At 51.6% G+C, this 25,172-nt stretch overlaps 2 protein-coding genes across 7 annotated transcripts in view; both read right to left on the reverse strand.

Moving 5' to 3' along the window:
- Nucleotides 1–12,400, reverse strand: part of SFXN5 (sideroflexin 5) — a 116,972-nt gene extending 104,572 nt beyond the window's left edge. The window contains exon 1 of one of the 4 annotated variants that reach the window (XM_043603679.1): nt 12,262–12,400. In XM_043603679.1, coding sequence (XP_043459614.1) covers nt 12,262–12,363 — 102 coding nt within the window. In that variant the 5' untranslated portion in view covers nt 12,364–12,400. The remainder of the gene's footprint in view (nt 1–12,261) is intronic. The other 3 variants (XM_043603682.1, XM_043603681.1, XM_043603680.1) reach the window with 3 other exon arrangements.
- A 1,602-nt stretch (nt 12,401–14,002) lies between these two features.
- RAB11FIP5 (RAB11 family interacting protein 5) overlaps nt 14,003–25,172 on the reverse strand; it is a 37,811-nt gene continuing 26,641 nt past the window's right edge. The window contains exons 4-6 of one of the 3 annotated variants that reach the window (XM_043603684.1): nt 20,048–21,718; nt 16,537–16,726; nt 14,003–16,259 (exon numbers count right to left, since the gene is read on the reverse strand). In XM_043603684.1, coding sequence (XP_043459619.1) covers nt 16,056–16,259; nt 16,537–16,726; nt 20,048–21,718 — 2,065 coding nt within the window. In that variant the 3' untranslated portion in view covers nt 14,003–16,055. Of the gene's footprint in view, nt 16,260–16,536; nt 16,727–20,047; nt 22,031–25,172 lie in introns of all 3 variants that reach the window. The other 2 variants (XM_043603683.1, XM_043603685.1) reach the window with 2 other exon arrangements.

Consider the following 25,172-nt stretch of genomic DNA (forward strand, 5'->3'; position numbering starts at 1 on the left):
CTGGAGCTGCTGTGAGGCTCAGGACAGGGCCTGCCTGCCCTGGCCTCACCCCAGAGCAGGGGCCCCAGAAAAGCAGGGCTTTGTGCAAAGCAGGCCACAGGCATTAGCGCACAATGAAAGGAAACCAGGCAACAGGCACCACTGCTCCTGGGCCCTCTGCCTTATGGAAAAAGCCAAGCTCAATGGGAGGTGAGAAGATGCCAAGCTGGAGGACAAAGGGGAAGCCACAAATACCGGGGGTTGGTGCCTCACTACACTCCAGGCTCTACCCCAAATCTGCACTGGAGCCTCACCGCTCCCCCAGCACCGTCCTCTGCATGGTGAAGGAAGCAGATAACTCCACACTCCCTCCCTCCCTCCCTTTGCTCATTAGGACACCAGATCCTATAGCCACCTCCTGCTCCTTACCCTTCCTAATAAAGTCCTGCAATAGTCCCCTGAAAGTCCCCTGCGCACACCAGGCCCCATGTTGCCTCCATCTCTCTGCTCACTGTGATGCCCCCTGCATGGAGGACCCTCTCCACCTCCTACATCCACCCCCACTGAGGCGCTGCCGTTCACAGAGCAGGTCAAGCTTCGGCACTGTTCCTAACTAAAACGGTTGCTTCTCGGACCTCTTATAACTCAAATGGTCTCAACCATTTTCCCCACTTGTACATAATGCTCACACTGTTGTCCTGGCAAAATTTCCCCTCTAAGTATCTAGTCTCAGGAAACAGAGACGTTCAGAGGTGCGGTAAGATGTGAATGCTGAGGGTGCTCACCGCTGCAGTATTTGCAAAGGTGGATGGTGAGCAAATAACAGTCCTATCGCATGATTGAACACTCTACAGCCATTTGAAATGTTCTTGGACATTTATGACATGAAAATAGGCTTCTGATTTTGTGGAATGCATACAAACAGGATAATTCCAACTCAAAAAAATAAGGAGATACGGGGCATCTCAATGGCTCAATTGGATAAGCATCTGACTGTTGATTTCTGCTCAGGTCATGATCTCACGGTTCGTGCAATTGAGCCCTCCGGCGGGCTCTGCGTTGACAGCATGGAGCTTGTTTGGGATTCTCTCTCTCTCTCTCTCTCTCTCTCTCTCTCTCTGCCCCTCTCCCGCTCACGTGCTTTTTCTAAGTGAATAAATAAACTTTAAAAAGAAAAAAGCCAAGGAGATAAATAGAGCTAGATGGACAGTAAGTGGATAACAAAGAGACAGAATGACATCCAGACCCTGATCTACTAAAACAAACCAGGGTTCCTTACAGAAGTGGCTGATTCCAGGGCCGGGGAAGGGAAGGCACAAGATGAACCTGGTACATCTTGTTGTGTCAGAAAGTAATGAAGTGCCAGCCCACAAAATGATGGGGATGTGTTAAAGGGACCAATGAGGGGCAGATGGACATTGTGTGCCTCTAGATGTGACACCCTGAGAAGTTCACAGTGTCACTCAAATAGTATTCTGGAGGGATTGAATCTAATCATAAGGAGACATCAGACAAACCCAAACTGAGCAGCATGCCATAAAATAACCAGGCTTGTTCATCAAATATGTCCATGTCATAAAGACAAAGAAAGACTGAGGACCTGGTCCACGTGAAAGGACACTGAAGAGACAAGACACCTAAATGTAGTATGTGATTCTGGACTGAATCACAGAAAAATGTCCTCAAGGACGTTACTGAGAGAACTGACAAAATTGGCACAGGGATCATAGGTTAATAAAGGTATTATATCCATCTTAAATTTGTAAATGTAATAACTACACTTGAGGTTATTGCTAGACACTGTTTGTGTCCCTCCCCTAATTCCTATCTTAACCTAACACCTAATGTGATGGAATTTTGAGGTGGGGCCTTTTGACATGAATGACACTAGTGCTCTTATAGAAGAGACCTCAGAGGGCCCCCTCGCCCCTTCTGCCGTGCAAGAACACGGACGATGGCTGTCTATGAACCAGGGCTCAAGCTGTCACCAGACGACGAATCTGCCAGTGCCTTGAGCTTAGACTTCTAGCCTCCAGAACTGTGAGAAATTAATTTCTGTTGTTTACAAGCCACCCAGTCTATGGTATTTTTGTTACAGCAGACTGAATGAACTAAGACAGAAATGTAAGAGAATGTCCTCATTCTTATGTTACACTAAGTAGTAGGGAGACAAATGAATATAAGCTACTCTCAAACGGCTGAGAAACAATAGCATGTGTAAGTAGAGAAGGTGGCAATACAATCTGGAAATGTAGATACTTTTATTTTCTTTACAGACTGAAAATGTCTTTGGTGATATCATGCATATTTGCTATGTTTCCAGACTTTATGATCATCCGCAGATAAAAAGAATAAAAAAGGAAGTGTGGCAAAATGTTAAAAACTGGTGGATCTAGGCAAAGAGTATAGGAAAGTTCTTTATTCTTTTTTTTTTAATGTTTTTAATGTTTATTTATTTTTGAGAGAGAGAGAGACAGAGCATGTGCGGCAGAGGGGCAGAGAGAGGGACACACACAGAATCAAAAGCAGCCTCCAGGCTCCGAGCTATCAGGACAGACCCCGATGCAAGGGTTGAACCCACGAACCATGAGATCATGACCTGAGCCGAAGTCAGAAGCTCAACCGACTGAGCCACCAAGGTGCCCCTGAAAGTTCTTTATTCTTATTGCGACTTTTCTGTAATACAAACTACTTCAAAATAAAAAGTAGAGAATTATTTTAAGTTAGATGAAAATACATTAAAACGTTAACAGAGATTGTCTCTGAGTAATAGGAATATGGATGGTTTTTATTTCTTTTTAAAATGAAAAAAAATCAGCATTATATATAATACATAAAAGTAATATTCTATTTTTAAAATATATATTTAATTCAGTCGGTTAAGCGTCTGACTCTCGGTTTCGGCTCAGGCCGCGATCTCATGGTTTCATGAGTTCGAGCCCTGTACTGGGCGCATGCTGGCAGTGCAGAGCCTGCTTGAGATTCTCTCTCCCTCTCTCTCTGCCTCTCCCCCATTCATGCTGTCTCTGTCTCTCTCAAAATAAATAAATAACCTTAAAAAATAATAAAATAAAAAAATATATTTAATTTAAAATACTATCTAATATATTACTTGATTATAAGCTCCTGAAGGAGGTGGGCTGTTGGCTGTTCTTTCCGTCTCCTCATCCTCCTTGGCTCTGGGTCTCGTGATTCATACCTAGAAGGGGCTCCAGCAACACACCTGTCACAAGAATGAATGAGTGGGCAGGTGAGCAGTCTATGGCCTGGAGGTTGCCTGGAGAGAATGGAGCCCAGGCAGGGCTCTGAAGGGAGAGGACTTGAAAGGGACAAACGTATGGCAGATGGTGGCTCAAGGAAGGAAGAGGAGCAGCAGGGGCAGAGGTGAGAGCCTGGAAGATAGGCCTGAGTAAAGCAACCTCTTGAAGATGGTGGGTGAAGACGTCTAGCTTCTGACTGCCCTGTGGTCTGGCACTTTCTTTACCCTGTCCTAGCCCTGCTGGTCCCTGTGTCACTCTCCACCCAGCCACTAAGAGAGAGTCCCAGGAAAAACATTTTGCTCCACAGATATCTACACCCTCTTCTGAGTTGGGCTCAGGGAACGCTTCTTGGATAAGCATTCAAGAAGCCGAGTCCATCAAGAAACACAAGTAAACAAATAAATACAAAATACTGTGACCAGAGCTTAAATGAAGCATTATAAGTACAGTGGGGACACAGATGATTTCTCCCACATGAGTCAAGGAGGTTTCCCAGAGGCTCTGGAATGGGTGGACAGCCGAGTTTACCAAGCAGAGAAGGGTATCAGCAAGAGTTCTGACGCATGAAGGCCAGAGTCAGAAACTGCACCACTGTCAGCCAAAGGAGGGACTGAAGTGTGATAAAAGACATTTCAGAAAAAAGAGGGCAAGGCCAAGAACAGATAGGGTTTGACCGGAATGTTCTGATAATTTTTTAAAAAATAATCACTGTAGGGGCACCTGGGTGGCTCAGGCAGTTGAGCATCCAACTCTTGCTTTCAGCTCAGGTCTGATCTCATGATTGTGAGATCAAGCCCCAAACTGGGCTGGCAATATAGAGACTGCGTGGGATTCTCTCTCTTGCTATCTCTCTGCTCCCCCCTTCCCCTGTGTGCGCTCTCTCGTCCTCTCTCTCTCTCAAAATAAATAAAATTAAATTTGAAAAAATAATCACTTTAGTTACCTGGGGAACTAGCTATATTATTGTATTTATCCAATCTATATACATTAAATACCTACTATGTGCAAATAACCAAGCTGAGAAGTGCAAGGCAAACAGAGATATAGATCCATCCCAAGACCTAAGCAAATGTATCATCTAGTAGAAATTTTTAAAAATTAAAAGAAAAGCAACTACCAGACTTGTGGTTTTATTCATTCATTCACCAAATAGCTACTCAGGACTTACTATGTGCCCAGCACTGCGCTGGGTCCTGGGGTAGAACAAGGGGCTGGCTGACTGACTGGGGGAATGAAGAAGAACAGAATATGGACAATGCCTTGATTTCTAGTTAGATACTAATGCTTATTAACCAGGACAAGGAAAACAAGAAGCATACTGACTTAGTGGAGGGGAAGATAAAAGTTCTGTATTGGTCATGTGAGTTTGAAATACTTAAAGGGCCTTCCAGATGTAATTTCAATAAACACTGGAAAGATAGGCCTGAGATTCAGGAAAGGAGTTCTGAGTTATAAATCGCAAGCACAGATGACAATGTACTAATGCAATCAGCCTAAGACCCCCCAGGGACAAACACATAGTCTGACAAAGTCACATCTACTGACTCACTGCAACGAGGGAGAGGCCACACAGCGGAGGAACCATGGGGCATGCCACCAAACAAAGGGGAAAATAGGGTTAGTACAGAATTCTGGAGAAAGGTAGAGTAAAATTTAAATGACGTGGTGCTTTAATAGGCTCAAAGCAAAGCACAGCTATGAGGTAAAGGGTCCATCTAGGTCTATACTGAGAAATGGGCACTGGATCTTGTTTCCTTAGAAACTATAAAATCAAGATAAATATGGAATGTTATGTCCAGAAACTATTGCACTTGGGTTAGTTCTCTAAGTCAAAGTGACTTCGACCCACCTATCAAGAGGTGGATGTTTCATTCCTACTGACATTATTTTAAACAGCAAAGTTTCTGGCCATCTATGATCTTGGAGAATGCGATTTCTCAGCGAGTATGGAAGAGTAGTGTTCAAAGAAGTAAGTCATTGGGAAACTTTATAGCCTTGTGAGAAACACTGATTCTTTGTAGAGAGGGGGCTTATATGTCTGTCCTCCCCAGAGTGAAAAATGGCAACAAAGGGTTTTACTTTCTCTGTCTGAGTTAATTTTTATTTTCTCAAAAGTTTTAAATGTATGGGCTTCCTCTCCCCTCCAAAATTCAGCCCCCATCTTTACCCAATCAATCGTGGATGCTTTTCAATTCCTTTTTCTTTACCGGAAGAATGAGTCAGCCCAGTGATTCCTTCTCTTTCCCTTCCCAAGAGAGGTGAGTCATCTCATTCTCAGCAGAACCTGCAGCACAGACAGTCTCACCTCTACACCCCCTGGGGAGAGGCGGCTAGGGAGCAGCAGCTGAGGGCCAAGGCCTGAAAGAAACTGACTGTCCTTCTATACCCAGACCTCTAAGTCAGGGCTCTTCCAGATCAGGAATAAAATACGCACTGAACCTATAGCCCAAAGGCAAAAAGGCTGGGCCAGCTCAGTAGTCCTCAGCCAGGCTGCACGACCTGGGTATCCCCAAACAAGGTCTTCCACTCAGGGATTCAAATTCTATTGGCTGGGGTGGGCTCCAGGCTTTGGTGTCCATTTAAAACCCTGCCCAGGTGGTTCAAATGTGCAGCAGGGATTGAGAGCCACTGGACTAGAAGGTGTTGACCTTGTCCACAGCACAAACCAGCTCCAGGACCAGCCTCGGAAACAGTCACTCTCCAGCCTATAGGATGTAAACAATTAAAACATAACTACCTGCAAGGCATTTTCATCCTGGAACTTGAGTTCAGGCAAACTCCATAAGAAATCTCCCTACTGCCTTCCAACTCTCAGCCCACACACAGCTTTCTTCCTAGAAGTGAAAAGTGCACTTTCCTGTCCAGCCCGCTCCTCCTCCCCCGAGGGAGCCTCGTGCAACCCATCTGCTCTGCTGCCTCAGTGGATTTCTGGATTTCCCATGCACAAACACAGCGCACTCACACCCCCAGTCAGCTAGGTAAATGACTCAGGCAAAGGAAGAGTAAAAGGAACTTTAAAAACAAAACACAACTTATTTCTGGATAGACTGAAACGCAAATGGGAAGAAGCACATATGTTAGCTCCCTGTCCTAGGACCTGACTTGCCAAAATGGTGTCTGGGCCCAAAGAAAAGAAAAAACAACTTCAGAAGAGGAAATGAGCAGAAAAGGAGGAGGAAAGAGCACAGTCAGGTCACAGAGCTTCCCCAGGAGCCGTCCTATTATCTTTCTCCCCTTCACCAAGCAATATGGCGCAGTGGTTAAAGCATGGACTTCAAGTTTATAGGAACAACAGGGGACAGAAGAACATGTTAAATAATACCACAGATCAGCCATCAGCCATATTCAGAATGAGGGACTCTACAAGGCAAACAATCTAGTTTCTTCAACAAATGGAAAAAAAAAAAAAACGAGAGAAGGAGAACCAATAGATTAGAAGAGGCTTATCAGTCAAATATAATGTAATATAATGTATGGAACATATATGTATGTTCCTGATTCAGACAAATCAATTATTTAAAACATGATGTGATAATCACAGAAATGTGAATAGTGCAATATTGTGTCCCCTCAAAAGTCATATGTTGAAGCTTAACCTCCAGTGTGAGGTTAAGTGATGGTATTAGGTGGTGGGGCCTTTGAGAGATACTGAGGTAATGAGGGCAGAACCCTCATGAACAAGATTAGTGCCCTTATAAAAGAGACCCCACAAAGATCTCTCTACCCTTATGTCATGCAGTGCTGCAACTACAAAGTGCTGCTATCTATGAACCAGAAAACTGGCTTTCATCAGTTTGCCAGCACCTTGATCTTGAACTTCCAGCTTCCAGAACAGTGAAAAGTACATTTATATTGTTTGTATGCTATCCAATCTATGGTATTTTGTTATAACAGCCCAAACAGACTAAAACAAATAGTAACTGGTTTGAAGATGTTAAGAAACAATAATTTTAGGTGTGTTAATGGTATTGTGGTTATGTTAAAAAAAAAAAAAACCCTCTGATACCATGTGAGAAAGAAAGCACTTCACATCTGTGATATTCTTCCCCCAAAATGCATAACTTCAGTCTAGCCATGAGAGACAGCAAATTGAGAGATAGTCTACAAAATACCTGACCAGTACTCCTCAAAGCTGCCAAGGTCATCGAAAACAAGGAAAGTCTGAGAAGCTGTCATAGACCAGAGGAGGCTAAGGAGACATGAAAATTAAATGTAATGTGGGATCATGGATTGGATCCTGGAACAGAAAAAGGAATATTAGTGTAAAAAATAGTGAGATCCAATAAAGTCTGGGAGTATAGTTAATAGTAATGTTCCAACACTCAGTTTTGACAATTGTACCATGGTCAGTTGTCAACTGTACCATGAGATGATAACACTAGGGGAAACCAGGTGAGAGTTATACCGGAATTCTGTGCTTTTTGACTTCCATAAATCTACAAATATTCTGAAGAAACTGGTGCAGCCACTCTGGAAAACGGTATGGAGGTTCCTCAAAAAATTAAAAGTAGAACTACCCTACAACCCAGGAATTGCACTACTAGGGATTTATCCAAAGGATACAGGTGTGTTGTTTCGAAGGGGCACATGCACCCCAATGTTTATAGCAGCACTATCAACCAACAATAGCCAAAGTATGGAAAGAGCCCAAAGGTCCATTGACAGATGAATGGATAAAGAAGATGTGGTACATACATACAATGGAGTATTACTCAGCAATCAAGAATGAAATCTTGCCATTTGCAATTACGTGGATGGAACTAGAGGGTACTATGCTAACCAAAATTAGTTGGAGAAAGACAAATATCATATGACCTCATTCATATGAGGACTTTAAGATACAAAACAGATGGACATAAGGGAAGGGAAGCAAAAATAATATAAAAACAGGGAGGGGGACAAAACATAAGAGACTCTTAAATATAGAGAACAGAGGGCTGCTGGAGGGGTTGGGGTAAGGGCTAAATGGGTAAAGGGCATTAAGGAATCTACTCCTGAAATCATTGTTACACTATATGCTAACTAACTTGGATATAAATTTAAAAATTAATTATTAATTAAAAATAAATAAATAAAACTGGGATTATGAAATACCCAAAGCTTTATTTAATGGGAAAAAAAAATTATTCTGAAGTAAAAAAAAAATTATTTAGAAAAAGTCCTGGGATGGCTGGGTGGCTCAGTCAGTTAAGCATTTGACTCTTCATTTCATGGTCATGAGATCAAACCCCACATCAGGCTCTTCACTGCTCTTTCTCTCTCTCAAAAGTAAATAAATAAACATTTTTTTAAGTCCTTATTTTTTTATAGCTATCTACTAGCTGGTACAATGAAATGATGGGTTGTCTGGGCATTGCTTTAAAATAATTCATTGGGGGAACCTGGGTGGCTCAGTCAGTTGAGCGTCCGACTTTAGCTCAGGTCACGATCTCACAGTTTGTGGGTTCGAGCCCTGAATCAGGCTATGTGCTGACCGCTTGCTCAGAGCCTGGAGCCTGCCTGCTTCAGATTCTGTGTCTCCTTCTCTCTCTGCCCCTCCCCCGCTCATGCTTTGTCTCACTCTGTTTCTCAAAAATAAATAAATGTAAAAAAAAAATTTTTTTTTAATAATTCATTGTTTGGGATTGGGGGCATATACATGAAATAAGGCTAGCCTCACAGTGGCAATTGTTGAAGCTCAGTGATGGGTGGGCTCTTCTTTGACGACTGTCTCCACTTTTGAAAGTCTGAAAACCTTAATAAAAAGGTTGACAATAAGAGGTACCTGGGTGGCTCAGTTGCTTCAGCGTCTGACTTCGGTTCAGGTCATGATCTCACAGTTAGTGGGTTTGAGCCTCACATCGGGCTCTGTGCTGACAGCTCAGAGCCCAGAATCTGCTTCAGATCCTCTGTCTCCCTCTCTCTCTCTCTGCCCCTCCCTTACTCTCTCTTTCTTTCAAAAATAAATAAACACTAAAAAAAATGTTAACAATAAACCAACAAACAAGGACTCTGGAGCCAGACTGCCTGGGAAGTGAGTTAATCTGTGTGTGTGGCAGCTTCCTCACCTATCTGTCTCACGGAGTTGTTGTGAAAATTAAATAAGCCAATATGCCAAAAGCCTGGAACGATGCTTGGCTGTTATCATCATCTTATGGGAAGAAAGATGGTCACAGACCAAAGCCCAGCAGGGCAAGCCATCTCTCTTCACCCTCTGACACTGGTCAGTGTCCTTTATCCCCCAGCCCTCCTGCACAGAGAACTTTGAAGGATGGAAAGAAGGGTCCTGAGGCGACTCTAGGGAGTAAGAAGAGAACTCCCTGCACCCAGTCTTGAAGAAAGCGATGTGACTAGTTGGGGACTGAGGGTGGTGCCCGTGGCGTGGGCTCTGGGAATTGGGCCCCGGATTATGAACCACTCAGAGTTCAAGTGGCTGAAAGCAGCCAGTGTGATAGGAGAGAGGGGGAAGGAGGGAGTCTGATTTCAGGAAGAAGAAGTCAGCATGGGTGGGCCATGTGGGCTTTGGGGGCCTCTTCAAAAGGGAGGTCTTTATTTCAGAAGGAGGGGAAGCCACTGGAGAGTGTTTAAGTGTGTGGTGGGGGGAGGGGAGGGAGTCACCTGATCAGACCTGCCGTGGTTGAGGCTGCCAAGTGAAAGAAGGATGGGATTGGAAGGGGGCCAGAGTGCAAGCAGGGAGACCTGTTAGGCTTCCACAGTGGCTCAGGAGATAGATAATGGCAGCTTGATCCAGGATTCCAGCAGGGAATCCGGTGAATTTGAGAGCTGTTTCAAGAGACGAGAACACTGGGCCTCTGGTTGTGTTTAGAGGGTGAGGGAAAGGGAAGTATGCAGGGGACTCGCAGGTCTCTTGGGAGTCACTGGGTGGCAGGTTGGGCTGCTTGCACAGCAGGATGTGGTGTGGAAGGAGCAGGAGGGGGCATGGGCAACGGTGGGAAGTTCCTTAACATGGACAATCACTTGCACTATGCTTTATGCAAGTCACGACGCTGGAGGAGGGCTGCTGCCAAAGCAAATACAACAAACACTCTTATTGCCCTCAAGAGCGGTGCCAAAAACAGATACCAGCAATGACTGGAGTAATCTCAAATGTGCATATATGGCTCCAGCGGTGATCACAGCAAAGGGCTCAGTCATTAAAGCCACTGAGAAGTTCTCAATAACTGTGTGTTGTGTGACTGAATGTCCCAGAACAGGTCCCCGAAAAAGACAACCCACAAGTCTTTATTCGGCACATCACCATGTGTCTAGCCCCACCTCGGGGTAAGACAGAGACAAAGGAGGGCAAGATCAGCCCCTTCTCTCAAAAGATGCACACAAGGGGTGAGGAGAACAAGTATTAGAGCAACACGGACAGACTGTCACTAAAGGCTAACCTAAGAGGATCCCACTTGGGGTGGCCAAAAAGGGGGGTCAGGAAAGAGTCAGTGACCTGGTCCCACCAGGGGTAATATATGGAAGAAGAGAGGAAATGTTTCCAGAGTAGGAGGCCTAGCTGATCCTTAAAGGATGAGTGTGTGGAGGGCTGGGAAAGGGGGCCAGCCAAAAGAAGGGTCATTCAAGTTCTGGGAGAGGCACCCCTGACAGTCTCTTCCTAGACAGCACCCTACACTGGCAGGAAGATGCCAGTCTTGCTCTGACACCTACATGCTGAGATGGCTTAATTTTTTTTAAGGAATTAAAGTCCTGTTTTAAAACAGTGAGGGCATTGTTTTCAGAAGGCTCAGGGGCTTAATTTCTTATCAGTGAAGCTCGGTGCACCACTTTGCGGGAACCAGTCCCTCTCCCACACAACCACTACCACCAAAAAACAAAACAAAACAAAAAAAACCCACAAAACACACACAAAAAATCCACCACCTCACCGACCTTGTACAATTTCCTTTCTTCCTGCAAACTTCTTTCTGTCCGCCTCCGCTGCCCCCCACCCAAGGCAAACCCAGTTCACTTCAGCCGAGCCTCTTTGCCCTTTTCCTAATAAAGTCCACTTCCTCCGCGCTGGCTGGAGGCAGTGGAGGAAGGAGGGTACGAAGCGGCCCGCAGCGTGGGAACGGCCCCTCCAAGCCTTCAGCACTGGTCGCACGTCCAGGCTATGGGTTCGATCCCCAACTCCGTGGCCGAGGACGAGTTAGTCACGCCCTGTCGGGAGTCCCCGGGTAAAAAGGCCACTGTCACCATGCTCCGAAGAGCCCGACCGGGTCCAAAGAGCCGAGCCCTCGGCGGCGCCAGGGCCCGGGTTCCAGAGACCTTCCTCGGAGGTCGCTCCGGGGGAGGAGCTGAAGCGGGCTCCCAGGGACGCGGACTCTTCCAACAGTCCGCGGCCCCAGGGGATGACACAGCGTTTCCTCCGCACCCGGCTCTCCCCGCACGTCCTCCTTCCATCCCCGGCAGGGCACCAGCCGGCCGACTCGCATCAGCGAATCCCCCATTGGAGGGGAAAGGGGTCGCCAGGTCGCGGGGACCCCTCGGCCCGTGGCCCTAAACCATCGAGCACAGCGGACCTGGCTTGGGGTCAAGGACTGGCAGCATGACCGCAGGGTCAGACACTGCCCAGGGGCTCCGCCAGCATCTCGGAAAGAACGTCATCCCCACCCAGGGAAAGTTAGAAGACATCTCCGCCACGCCAACTTGTCATCCAGAGCCGGGCTCGAACTTTCCGCCGCGAGTGGCTGACTGCACAGCTCAAAGCGACCCTGCAGAAGCCGCTCGGACCCGGGGCGCCCGGATTCCTGGCCGCGACTGTCAGTGGCCAATCACAGAGCGCCTCGGGCGGGAAAGGCTGGAGGGCGCGGGCAGCCGAGGAGTGACGGCAACGGCGGCCAATAGGGAGCCAAAGTGGGAGTCCTCGCCCACTCTGCTCGCCAATGGGAAAGGGATGGCTGTGGTCGAGGTCCCCGAGGCAGTAGCTGCAGGCTCCCCAGTGGCCGCGGGTCGGAGGACCCCAGGACTAAAGGGGATTTTGGAGAGGAGTGTGCCGCCCTCCCTGTGCCACCCGCCGACCTTCAGACCATAGCTCCGTCCTCACCTGCTGGAAGCGAGGTTTGCCCAGCTGGAAAGGAGGTGCATCGGTCGAGGTGTTAGCGGCACTAGCCGCCGCCGCCGATGCTGTAGTCGCTGTATCCGCCATGACCACTGACGCCTGCAATCTCCGGCCCTTTTAAAATGTCCCTCCTCGGCCCCCGCCACAGCTGCTTCTCCCGATTGGCCATAAGCAACCGCAGCGAGCCGGGGGCGCAAGGGATTGTGGGGAGTGTAGTTTTTCTAGTCACGGCGCTTGCCAACCCTAGACTGCGGAGAGTTGAACTGACTCAAACCCGATCTCCGTTCCTGCTGCCGGTTCTGAAGGGCTAGGCAATATGGGAAAAGCGTGCGTGTACGACTCTAAGGTCCCGATAGGGGGCCACAGGGCTCCCCCTCGCTGGTTACCTGCCCCTAGAAGTTTCACTTGCTGCGGAGGGCGTCGCTCCCGGAGCTCTAGTCCGAAAGAGCCCTACTCGCGGGTCCGACCCGGGACCAGATGCGCAAAGGCTCCGGGTTAATCTCGAAAGGCTTCCTGCAAAGACTTGCACTGCGGAGTCTTCAAGCAGTTTCTTCTGCCGCCACCCTGCCCCTCCCCTTGTGCTCTCCAGCCATCCTGACACTGAGTACAGGAACATGCTGGGGTGCTTCCCACCTCTGACCCTTGAACATTCTGTACCCAGAAAACTCTTAACTTTTTTGTCTTTGCCTGACTCTGGCTCTCCTACCTCAGCCTAAACATCGCATTTCCCGATCCATCACCCTACTTCCACAAAATCCGCTATATGCTCCTATTAGTATCCAGCACTTCTCCCTTGCAGCCCTCGCACTTTTCATTATTTACGGCTTCGCCTATGTGGTTCCCACTGTTAGTTAGGTCCATGAGACAGGAAGTATGACCTTTTGATTCACTGCTGAGTCCTCAGTGCCAGGCTTGGGAGGACTACCAACAGGGACTCAAATACGTATTGACTGTGTGAATTAAACAGTGGGAGCTTCAGAGCCCTGGCGGCTTCCACTTCCTTTGCCCAACTAAGGAAGATCCTCCTCAGCCTAATTCCCAGGCAGGAAGAGAAGTGGGAGTGGGGAGTGGGGTTCAGTAATGTTTATTAAGCACTACAAGGACGTTAGGTAAGAAGGAGTGCTGCATATCGTAGAACAGGATGCAAGCAAGGATAATAAACACACTTGTGCAGAACGGAGTAGAAGATTCCCAGATGAATTATCTGGTCAGTGTGTCAGGCTGGCAGGAAGGGAAGGAAGCTACCCAAGAGGGAAGTAGAAATAGTTTTGATCCTAGGGAATCCCACTTTGGGTCTCCCTAGTCTCAAAGTGAGGTGCAGTATTGGCTCATGCCTGCTCATGTCTTTCTGGACAATGCATGATTTGTAGCAGCCAGTTCCTCATCCACCAACAAAACCCACAAGAAACAGACGATTCCTAAAGCTAGAGAGAGATTCTAGCTAGCTATGAAGAACCATTTGTATCTTGGATTTGTATCATTTGCTACTAGACTACGTGGTTTCACATTAAGAATCGAGTCTTTTACCCTCTGTATTCCCCCACAGTGCTCAATAAATGTGGGTATCTCGGCAAAGAAAAGACCGAGTCCATGCCACCTGTCAATGCTGTGCTGCTGCCCCTGATGTTAAGATGGGGGCAGTGACATCCAAAACCCCATTACCCGCCTTTTCCCCCAGCAAGCCTCCTTCATACGTTTGTCAAAACAGGAACACAATAGAGCCACCTGCAGTATATGAACTTTTTATTCTTCATAAAGTGCTCAAAACATGAAGAACAAGCTCTTTATAAACAGGAGTTACAACTAGGAAGACAAACAGCAAAGCAGAACTGTGCCTGCTCTCTGCCCACCCCACCTGCAACTCTCCAAGTCGTGGCCAGGAGCAGAAACATCCAACAAGAACCTTGGGCTTCAACTCAAAGCTCTTCTGAAGACATCCTTGCCCTGGGCATTTTGGAGGCCCACAATCAAGGATGAGTGGAAGATCAGGGTCAGGGCTGGTAATGAATAGAGCCCGGAAGAATACATAGTAGAGGAGTGCTCCCCTTCCCCCAGAAGAGATACCTACCCAACCCCCACTGACCCCCAAAAAAACCATGACCCAAGATCTGGACACCTGGGGACACATCCTCAGCTTTGATGAGTGATCGTTAAGGTAGATAACATTACAGGGGTTTTCCCCCATGTGTCGGGGCTCCTCTGCTTCATCCTGGCAGAAGACATCACCCACAGAGCACATGTCCTTCCAAGGCTGTCGGAAAGATCCCATAGGCTCTCTCAGGAAGAAGAGGTAATTCCAGACGAGCTCTCACCTCCTCCCTGGGCCAAAAGTATCCTCCTTCAGTACCTCCTTACCCCAAAACTTTTGCTAAATCAGGGCACACAAGCCACTAAAGGTTCCCTGTAGATGCCATGGGAAGCCGGCCATGTTTTCTGCAAGCTAACCAGGGCTGGGCCAAAAGACAGACACTTCATTTCAAAGTGCACTGCAGCCAAGCCAGGCAAGGCCATGGGGCAGAAGGGACAGGCTGGGAGAGCAGCCAGTGATGGAGAGGAGAGCAACAAAGGCTTTTTTCCTAAGTATGGGCAGAGTGGGACCTCCCACTTCCAGAATGTAGTTTTTATCCCAGGACCCTCCGCAAATGGGGTTGAGGGAGGAAGAGAAGGTGGCAGGAAAGTTAAAGGAGCAGTGGCAGCTTCGCCAGACCCTTAACTGAACTCTGGGGGAGGGGCACAGGGTGCAGCGAGTCTCACCATCCTCCTCTCCCATGTCCAGGGCTCTGACAGATCCAGCCCCATGTGCTCAACAGGGAGGGAGGGGGACACCAAACAGAGAGAGAGAGGTCTGCATCCAGAGGCTCTTGACCCCACCCACAAAAGGCACATTTTAATTGGTTTCCAAAAGTACAAACCCTGCCGCAGCACAGAGTTTTGGCATCTGGACAGGCAACAAAAACAAAGATGGAGGCTTGATCCCCAAACACAAGCAGCCCAAAGCCCTGAGGCCTGGAGGGGCCCACAGCTTGGAGGCAGGTGAGGAGGTGCTCTCCCCACACTTGCCCCAGCTCTCCATACATTCACACATGACACTCAATGGAAAGATCAGAAGAGGAGGGCAGGGCGGGGGGCCTGGAGAACACACATCATCCCCATCCATCCACGTGGCACTCGTTCTGCAAACAGCTGGAAACACACGAAAATCAGAACACAGCAGAGATGAGACCAGACCATACAGGCTCCTTGCTCTCAAGGGAACAGACATGAGACTCCAGGTGCCCATAACTCCAAAATGGGCAACTTGGTTCCTGCCACAGCCCCAGCCCCAGTAATGCTAGGAGCCCTCCAGGGGCTGAAGACAGATGAGGAGGACAAGGGTTTAGCCTTGGACAAAATGACCATTGTTGTAGGGTAATAAAGTATGTCCCAGATGCCACATCAAATTGCAGCTCACCCCTGCTCCCCCTCGAGTACTAAATTCTTTGTTCCAATTCCCTGGAGCCCCTAAAACTAAGGGATATGGAAATAGGCAGGTGGGAACGACTGAGGGCTCCCCAAAACACACAAGTTGTACATGGAACCTGATGCCTCCAATGGGAGTCCAAAGGGTCCCCCTTCCAGCAGCCCCACGGAGGCAGAAGGGAAGAGGAGCAAGGAGTGACAACAGAGGACAGACAGCAGCCTGCCCAGGTGAGAGTGAGTTCAGCGGGAAGGAGGGCAGCGCAAGCCCTATTTGGGCAGTGGGTCCACGCTGACCCTCCCGGGGGCAGGGGTGAGGAAGGCTACTTTGGGGGGCCAGGGGGGATCTGCAGCAGTGTGGGTGAGGTCTCCATGATCCGCACCAGCAGCCGGTCAATGTAGCTCTCCAGCTCCTGCACATGCTCGTCCCGCTGGCTCAGCTCCCGCTCCCGCTGCAAGAGCAGGCCGATGAGCTCGTCGTGGGTCAGGTGGTAGTATTTGGCCGACTGGTCCAGCACACCTGAGTCCTGAGGCCAGGAATGAGAATGAGCAGGGCAGCAGCCTCAGGCCTACCTGCCTGTCCACCCACCAACACCCGGGTTTCACTCCTACAGGCCCCTGGAGCGGCCTCTGTCTCCAGTGCGAGAGACAGCCTAACTGGCTTCAGGGCTCTGGCCTGGGGGACCAGGCCCACTCTTTGCTCCACCCTGCCCAGCACCCTGCTCCTGACCTCCAGGCGCCAGATCTCTCTCCGTGGCACCACACATCCGGTCTGACGCACCCTGGCATCCTGCCGGGCCTCACCTTCAGCCGCTTGGCGTCCACAGTCTGGCCAACATGGGGGGCTGGAGCCACAGGCTGAACGCTGCCTGATGTGACGGTCTTGAGCTTCTCCAGCCCACTGCTCAGAGCTGTGCTCAGACTGGAGCGAGGCTGCTTCCTGTCGGGGCTGCCCTCCACAGGGGCAGCACTGAGGGGCTTCACAGGGTGAGGGCTGCAGACACAGAAAGGAGATGCCTTATGAGGAGGGATGGGCAGTGCAGCGAAAACACGGGGCCACCTTCTCTGGGGGGCCAGCGGGTCTGCTGGACACAAACCACCACGTGGTGGTGGCTGTCCCCTACACAGCCAGAGCCTTGGGGCAGCTGCACCCTGCACTCCTCAGCAACTCTCCCCTCCTCCTCCCTCACTGCCTGTGCCCTCTCCATTTTACTCCCTCAGAAGACCTGCCCCTTCACAGGGATGGCAGAGGCCAGCCCACAGCATTCTCTGCACCTACAGCCAGTCTTTGCCAGGGCCACCCCCCCCCCATCCTCCCCGCCTCTTCCATACTGTAACCTTTCTCTAGGGATCTGACCAACTCTCCCAGTTTCCCAATTTTCCCAGGACTAAGGATTCCCAGGGTGAGGGACTTTGGGTGTTCAAACCAGGAAAGACCTGGCCAAACTAGAACACTTGGCTGCCCGCCTCTCTCTACTGGTTGCTTCCCTTCAGCATTTACACAGGCCTCCCTTGACTCTGTTTCCGCATGAGTCATGCCCCACCTCCCCTTCCTCCTCCCCCAGCCCCACCAGAGCATGCACACTGCATTTTGTCTCTGCAAGTTCTTACCTTTCGTGACTCCTCAACCCATCAGAATGGGCCGTTGGCCCCGCCGGCCCATCACAAGTGCTCCTGCTGAGTCCACCAACCCCTCAGTTCTCAACTCACTGATCTCTCTGTGGAGTTCACACTTGGACCACTCCTTCCTTTGGCTTGCTCTCCCTCATTTCCCTCCAAGACCTCCATCTGGTTTTCTGACCTCTGACGGTCTCCTCCTCAGTCTTAACTGCTAGTCTGCCCTTGGATCTCTCCCCTCCTCACCTTGGCTCCCACGACCCCTAATGTCCAGCTCCAGCCCAGACCTCACCCCCGAGCTCTGGCTCACATACAATTGGAGGCTGGCTCACTCCACACCGGGGCCAGTTCAGGTGCATCATACTCCCTTCCATGTCTGTCCTGTCTATCCTTTTCTGTGTCCTTCCCAGCAGTGGGTGGCTCCAGTCAGACACCTGGGAATCCCTCTGATTCCTCCCCCACCCCCACCCCACCCCCACTCAGCTCCAGGACTAACAAAAATCAAGCCCTGCTCCCTCTCATCTTCTCTCACCCCATTCCCTCCTCTCCGAGCCAGTGCTAGCTAAACTTCCTCCGGCTACAACTGCTAACTCATGTCCTCCAAGGGGGTCTTGCCCACCTCCAACCATGCCCTGTACTGCTATGGGACTGTGAGCTAGCTCAGCCTCTCCAACGCTTAAATAGCCTTTACCATTCTAGATCAGATAAGAAAACACAATCTCTAACACGAATGGGCTCTGCCCTTTCCTGATGGGTCTCTACTTCCCCACACACTGCCGACACCCCGGGAAATGTGCTCTTTCTCACCTGCAGGCTCTTATAAAAGCTGTCCCTCTGTCTAGAACACTGGCCCTTCACCTGCTGGCCTACTAACTCCTATTCATGTTTCAAAGCTATGCAAGGCCACTTCCTCTGGGCAACTTTCCCAATTCCCCCAAGCTGACTAAAGTGACCCTGCTCTGGGATCCCCCAGCACCCTGTACCTGTGACAGGTATGCAAACTGCAAGCAGCAGGCCCTCAAATCAACTAACCTGCCCCCAGAATTTGGACTGTTCAGAAGGAGGAAGCAAAATGGCTTAGCCCAAGGCCCTGAGCTCCATTGGAGGAAGGAGTGCCCAGACCCAGAGAAGTCAACTCTGCTACTCAGGATAGGGCCATGGATTCAGTCTCACAACCTGGGAAGAGTGGTAGAGAGGCCAGGCAAGGGGCAGATAGCAGTAAACAACCTATCTCTTCCCACCTAAGAGTTTGCATTAGGGATGGGAACTTAAAAGCTGCTCTAATGCTACCTATGGGCTGTGCCTGGGGAGGGGTGGCATAAAGAAACCCTGAATGGGTCCTGGGCTCTCAATCTGGTTGCCCCCACACATAAGAGGGACCCTGGACCCCATAGCTCTCAAGGACTCCCATTTCCTCATCTGAGAAATGGGGATAGCTCTACTTGGCCCATCTACTTCATGATGAAGGAACATGCTGAGTTCGACATGAAGCCAGCCCTGAAGGGAATAAAGCTTCCTAAAGGTAGTGAGTATAATTAGAAGTGAGGCTGGAATACAGTAGGGCCAGGTAAGGACACTGTCATCAGAGCAAGGAAGCTGTAGCCACCCCCTCTCCCTCACCACCTACCACTGGAACAGCAGTCAAGGGTAGCCCAGATTCCTTCCCTCCCACTTCTCCTCCATCAGCATGGACCCCACAGGCCAGCTCTTCATGGGTGCATTTCTGTCTTGCTCACTGGATTGGGAGCTCTCCAGGCATATCTTTGATCTCTGTTTAGTGTCTGACACACAGTGGATGCTCAGTGAATTCGGAAGACTAAATGTATGAGCCAGCAGGCTGGGGGCCCTAGTCCAGGAGCCCGTCCTGCTCCTCAAGACTCTCACCCTGCTCTGTTCAGCAGAAAAAGCAGCCTCCTCTACTCCCTCCACTTCTTCACTCAGGGCTCCTAGAGCACTAGCATCCTTCTGGACTTCACTGCTCCCCATTGACCCCAAGTGATCTGTGTCTCCAGACCTCAGCTCTGGTCACCCCGCACCAGTCAACCTGGTGAGGTCACAGCCTCATCATTCTTCCCCAAACAGGCCAATGCCACAGTGACCACAGTCACACAGGCATCCAGTGTCCACTCAGCACAGTCCTAAGCACATCAGGACCACCCCCTGAAAAGGCACAGATGCAAACCAATGAGGCACCTGAAGGGGCTACAGACCCTTTCTTCTGAGTGAGGGAGTATTTTTGTTTTTCTTCTGTCCTCTAAATAGCTCTTGGGCTTTCTCTCCGACGGACCTCTGTATCGGTCCCTCCTCTGGTTCTCTGCCTCCCACAGCCTGTTCCCCTGGGCCTGCTGCAGAGGATGTGGCCCCCATTTGACAAGTACCCAGCTTCCCTTGCAGCTGAATGCCTGAACTCTCATCCCCCTTCCCCTGCCAGCCCACACTGGCTCTCCCCACTCCATTCTTCACCCCCTGCACCTCTGCTTGCCCGAGGATCCAAGGAGGAGACAGCTTCAGAGCAGGTACCACAGAAGGGCTCCTTTCTTCAAAGCCTCCCCTATCCTGCTTCAGGGTAAAGGAGCCCTTCATCTGCCCCTGGAAGGACTGAGGCTGGAATGTGAACATCCTAGCCCCTGGGCTGCTTTGCCCCCCTCCACCCATCTCCTCCTGCAGTGTATTCTCAGGGTGGCAGCTCACCGCTCACCTGGCACTGGGCTGTGGCTCCTCAGCTGGTCGTGTCTCCAAGGGCAGAAGCACAAGCGGGGAGGCTGGGGTGGTTGCAGCGTGGTCCTCCCCAAGTGGGGCAGGGGAGCCCCCAGGGGAGGAGGCTGGCTCCCCAGGGGGTGGGGAGGAAGAAGTCAGGGGCTGAGCTCCAGGCAGAGGAGAGCATGGAGGGCTGGGCTCCCCATGGCGGTGGCCGGCCCAAGACGGGAGAGGGGGCGGTGGAAAAGCAGGCTCTGGGGGCGTGGGCAGCTCTTCTGGACCAGAGAGGATGGAAGATTCCCTGGACCCTGGAGGGGATGTGGACGGGAGACTGGGGGGGTCTTGGTTCCCCTGAGACAAAAAGGGGTTCAAGGCATCCTCCTCTGACGCCCAGAGGTCAGTGTGTTGGGAGCTGCCTGGCAAGGGCCCAAGCCCCTCTCCCACTGGTCCTTGGCTCTGGGCCTCAGGACCCTCAGGGCTCCCTCCTTTCTCTGGAGCCTCCCGGATCTGCTGACTCTGAGGAGCCAAGCTCTTTGAGTAATGGGGTATGGGGGCAGGACCCTCAGGGCAGCTAGTGGGCAGGGATAAGTAGGGCCCAGACACAGGAGGGCTGCTACCCTCCACTACGTCTTCCAGGACTGGCCCACCCAGCAGGGTTCTGGAAGAATGGCTGTCAGACTCCGACCCAGGGGCCTCGCCCTCCTCCTTGGCCTCCTGTGGCCCAGCAACCAGCATGCTTGGGAGGTCGTCTTCTCCTCCAGTCTCTGCCCCCCTGCTTCTCAGCCCCCCTGCAGCAGCTGCCGTGGCCGCCTCCTCCTCCTCCTGAGAATCTGAGGGTGTGAAGAGGCGTGGTGGCTTGGGAGGTGGCCTGCTGGGCTGCAGTTCCTTGTCCAACACCTGCTCAGGTTTGGGCTCTGGCTCAGGCTCTGGCTCCAGCTCCAGTGGGGGAGGCCCCTCACTCCCCTTGGTGCTCACAGCTTCTGGTGACTCTGGCTGCATCTGGGGAGGAGGCAGCTCATCAGACTCTCCCCGCAGGACCGGTGAAGACATTTCAGCTGCAGGAGAAATGGTAACCACATCCCAAGGCCATGAATCTTCCACTGTATTGAGCTCATGCAAAAGCTGGCCTTCGCCTTGGGAGGCTTCGTCCTGGCCCTCAGGGGCGTCGTCTGGGCCAGGCAGTCTTTCCCACACACTGATCACTTCTGGGGAGCTAAACAGAGATGTCGCACTGTCTGCTGGACTCTGCCCTGCTTCCCCTCCTGGGGCTGGTGGCTCCCTGTCTGCTTCAGAGTCTGAGGCTCTCAGGTGCAGCTGGGCTGACGTAGAGGGCAGGCCGGCCCCTATCGACCCAAGGGGCCCCAGGTCAGCCGTGCTCTTGCTCTGGCGGTCCAGTCCCAAGTCCAGAGGAACCCTGGGCTCCAGCCACACGCTGCTCCCACCTCTTCCTCCTCCCCCAGGGTCCCCCCGGGGCTCAGCTGCCTTCATTGTCATGGCCCCACGGCCTTGGTCTTGCAGCCCAGTCACCTCCAGCCCCACTCCTGCAGGGGCCAGGATCTTGCTCCTGGCCTCTGGACGCAGCCTGCTGGCAGCAAAGACGTTGAAGGTGTCGTCCCACTCAGGCGGGGCTTTCCCAGGGGAGGCCAGGGGGGTGGGGCTGGCCCTCGAGGCACTGGGGAGAGAGGGAGCAGGTGAAGGAGAGTTTAGTGCTATGTCGGCTATGAGTTCCTCGAAGAAAGGGTTGCTCTGCATGGAGGTGAGGAACGGGTTGGTGAGACCCAAGAATCCAGATGGGGTGGCTTCAGGGGCGGCGGAGGCGGCAGCAGCAGTGGCAGCAGCGGGGGAGGCGGCTGCAAAAAGGTTAGTGCTTAGCATGGGAGCAGCGGTGGGAGCAGGAGTGGGGGGGGCCGTAGCACAGGGGGAGCAGGGGAGGTGGTGAGGAAGAGCAGCTGGGTCAGGTTCTACCTGAGGAGACACGTCCAGGCTGTGGAGGGAGACAAAACCGTGAGCCTCCTGGTTAATGCCAAGACTGGAAACGCCCCTGCTGAATACCACGCGCCTGCCCCCCACCTGCCTTGGGCAAGGTACCACATGCCTGGTACCTGGGTTCAGGTATGTGAGCCAGGGGACAAAGGGAAGACTCTAACAGGTACATTATTAGGTGCTGCCCAAGGAGGAAGATGCTGGACAGAGCTCATTTAAACCTCATGCCAACCCCAGAGAGCAATAATAATCCCGTTTTACAGACAGGATTCCAGCCAAAACCAAGTGTTCTTCACTGGTCCATATGCTGAAGTTTCTACTGAACACCAGACTTATGCCTACAGAACCAATCAGAAAGCACCCTATATCCCTTTAAGGACTGAGAGAGGAAAGAAATACCAGGTGCTTGGAGGGGATGAGGAGACCAGAGAAAGGCCAGGCTTAGCGATCTGGCTGGGTAAAGTAAAGCCCGTGCTAATAGAACCCAGCAGGGCGCCTGGAATTCAGACCGCTGAAGCAGATGTGTTTTGCTGACCTCTTGCAGAAATAGGAGGTAATGATGGAGCAGTCATCAAGGCATGATAAGATGTCAATAAAAAAGAACCCACCCCTCTCGTTTCTTGGGGGGGGGGGGGGGGTGGGGGGGGGGGAGGGAGGTCCATAACCTGCCCGGATGGACAGCAAGACATCACTGAGGATGTCTGCTGTCAGGCATCCACATGGCCCAGCACCCTGCAGAGGGTGCCCATCACCAAGGGCACTCACAGGCCAGCCTTGAGAGCAGCCCTGCTCAGGAGACAAAGACTGGAAGGCGGCAGTAGCAGCAACTCTTGAGTGTCACCAGGGGCCCTCTGAGGTCCCCCACACAGAGAGATCGCCGGCTCCCCTGGGAAATCCATCCTGTGGCAGTGAACCTCCACTCCCATGGACACCGGCGAACACTTGCTGGCCTCCGGGTGTCCGCTCCAGGGTCCTCTCCGGGAGGGAGCATCCCCTGCACCTGCACCTTACCTATGGTGCACAGATGACGGTAGGGGTGTGGGCTGGGGCAGACTCCGAAACTTGAGTTCATGGCTTCTCCAGGACAGCCCAGGAGACAGAAAACCAGAAAGGCAGTGCAGGTAAAAAGGGGGGGCCCACACCCCAGTTTTCAGGACTCTGACAGTGGTTTACAGCTGACTGGCAGCTGAGCCCACCTAACAGGCCCAGACCTTGGTGGCTTCGCCTACTGCCTGGGTCCCATCTTCCAGCCCCCAGTCGAAGCCCCAAGACCCCCATTCCTTGGCCCCTGCTCAGGTGATCATCCTGGGAACTCCTATGTCTCCATCTTTTCCACTCAAGCTGCTGTTTCCCCCAGGGAAACACTGGGGGCAGGCACAGGGGCAGGGGGTGGTGTGGTTGGGGAGTAGAAGCCAGGTTTCACCGGCCAGCTCGAATGGAATGCAGGTTGGGGTGGGAGGGGCACCTATGGAAGGAAGCCGGTTAGTCTGGAGTTCACCAGGATTCTTCTGGGAACCCAGGGCCCAGACAGAGCTGGGCAGAGGCAGGGCCGGCTTGTCCACAAACACGGGGAGCAAGCAATGGGAAAGAATCCAGTTCAACCAGCAGCAAAGGTGGGCTTCGCAAGACAGTCTGTGAGTTTGTGATCCCAGCCACACTGGCAGGGCACAGCCAGGTCCAAAACTCTGGGTTTCTCTTAAGAATCCAGCTTCCAGAGACTCTCCTTATTCTTTTGCCCTATACTAACTCCCCATGCAAGTGTGGCTTCTTGGCCTCATACTATCACCTAGAGATTGGGTGTGGGGGGAGGGTAAGAGAGTCCCATCGACTCCCAACCCACCAGGCTTCCCAGCACTGCTCTACCTCTGTGGTCCTGACATGGTGAAGATACCAAAAGAGGGCAAATCCTGGGCCCAGAGTCCCAAGCCCCACAAATGTCCCTTCTCCATTCCAAGCAGGCCCCAGGCAGGTGCCTACCTAGGGGACCACGGAGAGCAATGTACCACCACGTGGGTCAAGGCCCTGCCCTCAGCCTGCCCCCCAGCTGGAGCACCCATACCAGACACAGTCCAACTGTGCCAGCAGGAGTCAGCCCCCAGGAACAGAGCTACTCTGAGCCACCTCAGTGGCTCTCTCCAGTCCCCTTTGTGACAAGTGACCAGAGGGGTCTGAAGGAAGAGAGCTCCATCAACATTAAATAGCACCTAGCTTAGCTCTGCAGTCCCCTCAGCTTTGGCCTGGCCCCACTCACCCCTGTGGTCTCATCGCAGTCTGGCTGGCAGTCAGAACCGCAGGGCAGGAGATGGCAGAGCAGGAGGCCCAGAGCCCCAGGCTAGGCTAGCACCTCCCCCACTGGCTCCCCAGAGGTACACACAAACCCGTTGGTATGGAACCAGCAAAGGGCTCTCCCTAGAGGATGGGACTCCTAGTGCCAGGCCCAGCAGGCTCCCAAGAGTTGGCGGCACCTGTGAGAACATCCCATCCAACCCTCCCACCCAGTAACACCCCCTCCCCTTCCCCCCCGCCTCTCCCTTACCCTTGCTCCACCCCAGATGCACACTCTGAGGGTTCTCACTTTAGAATTTCCTCTCCCTGCCACTGTACCTGGCACAGACCAGACGCACCCCCACATGTGGTTATCTCCCCAGGTTAAGCTCTGAGGCCAGAACCCACGGTGCCAGCCCGCACCATGCAGAGGGGACTTCAACATATGCTGACTTGTCTTCTCTTCTAGGAACAAAGTTGGGGAAAGAAATCAGAGGTCCAAATGTCTCTGCCCCAGTAATCTGAGGGAATAAAGCTTTAGGGCCTGCAGGAAACTTAGGACAACTGGTGGAACCCGACCCTTAATGCTGACATCCCCCTTCTCTCTAACAGCCCCAACAGTTGCTGGGCAACTTACTGCATCACCAGGCCACCTCTGTAGCTGGAGGTCAGTTTCACTGGTGGACAGCCCTTCCTTAGTCTGAGATGAGCCGTGTGTCCTTGTTATTTCCACACACTGGTCCCAGAGGTGGCATGCGGATCTGCAAAGGCTCTCCACCAGGCAGTCCCCCAAGAGGTCAAAGCCAGCCTTCGAGGCATACACGCCCAGCCAACAAGCCCTTTAGCCATCCCTCCTAAGGCACGATCTCCTGGCACCC

This window comes from Prionailurus bengalensis, chromosome A3 (genome assembly GCF_016509475.1).
Source record: "Prionailurus bengalensis isolate Pbe53 chromosome A3, Fcat_Pben_1.1_paternal_pri, whole genome shotgun sequence".
Lineage (NCBI taxonomy): Eukaryota > Metazoa > Chordata > Mammalia > Carnivora > Felidae > Prionailurus > Prionailurus bengalensis.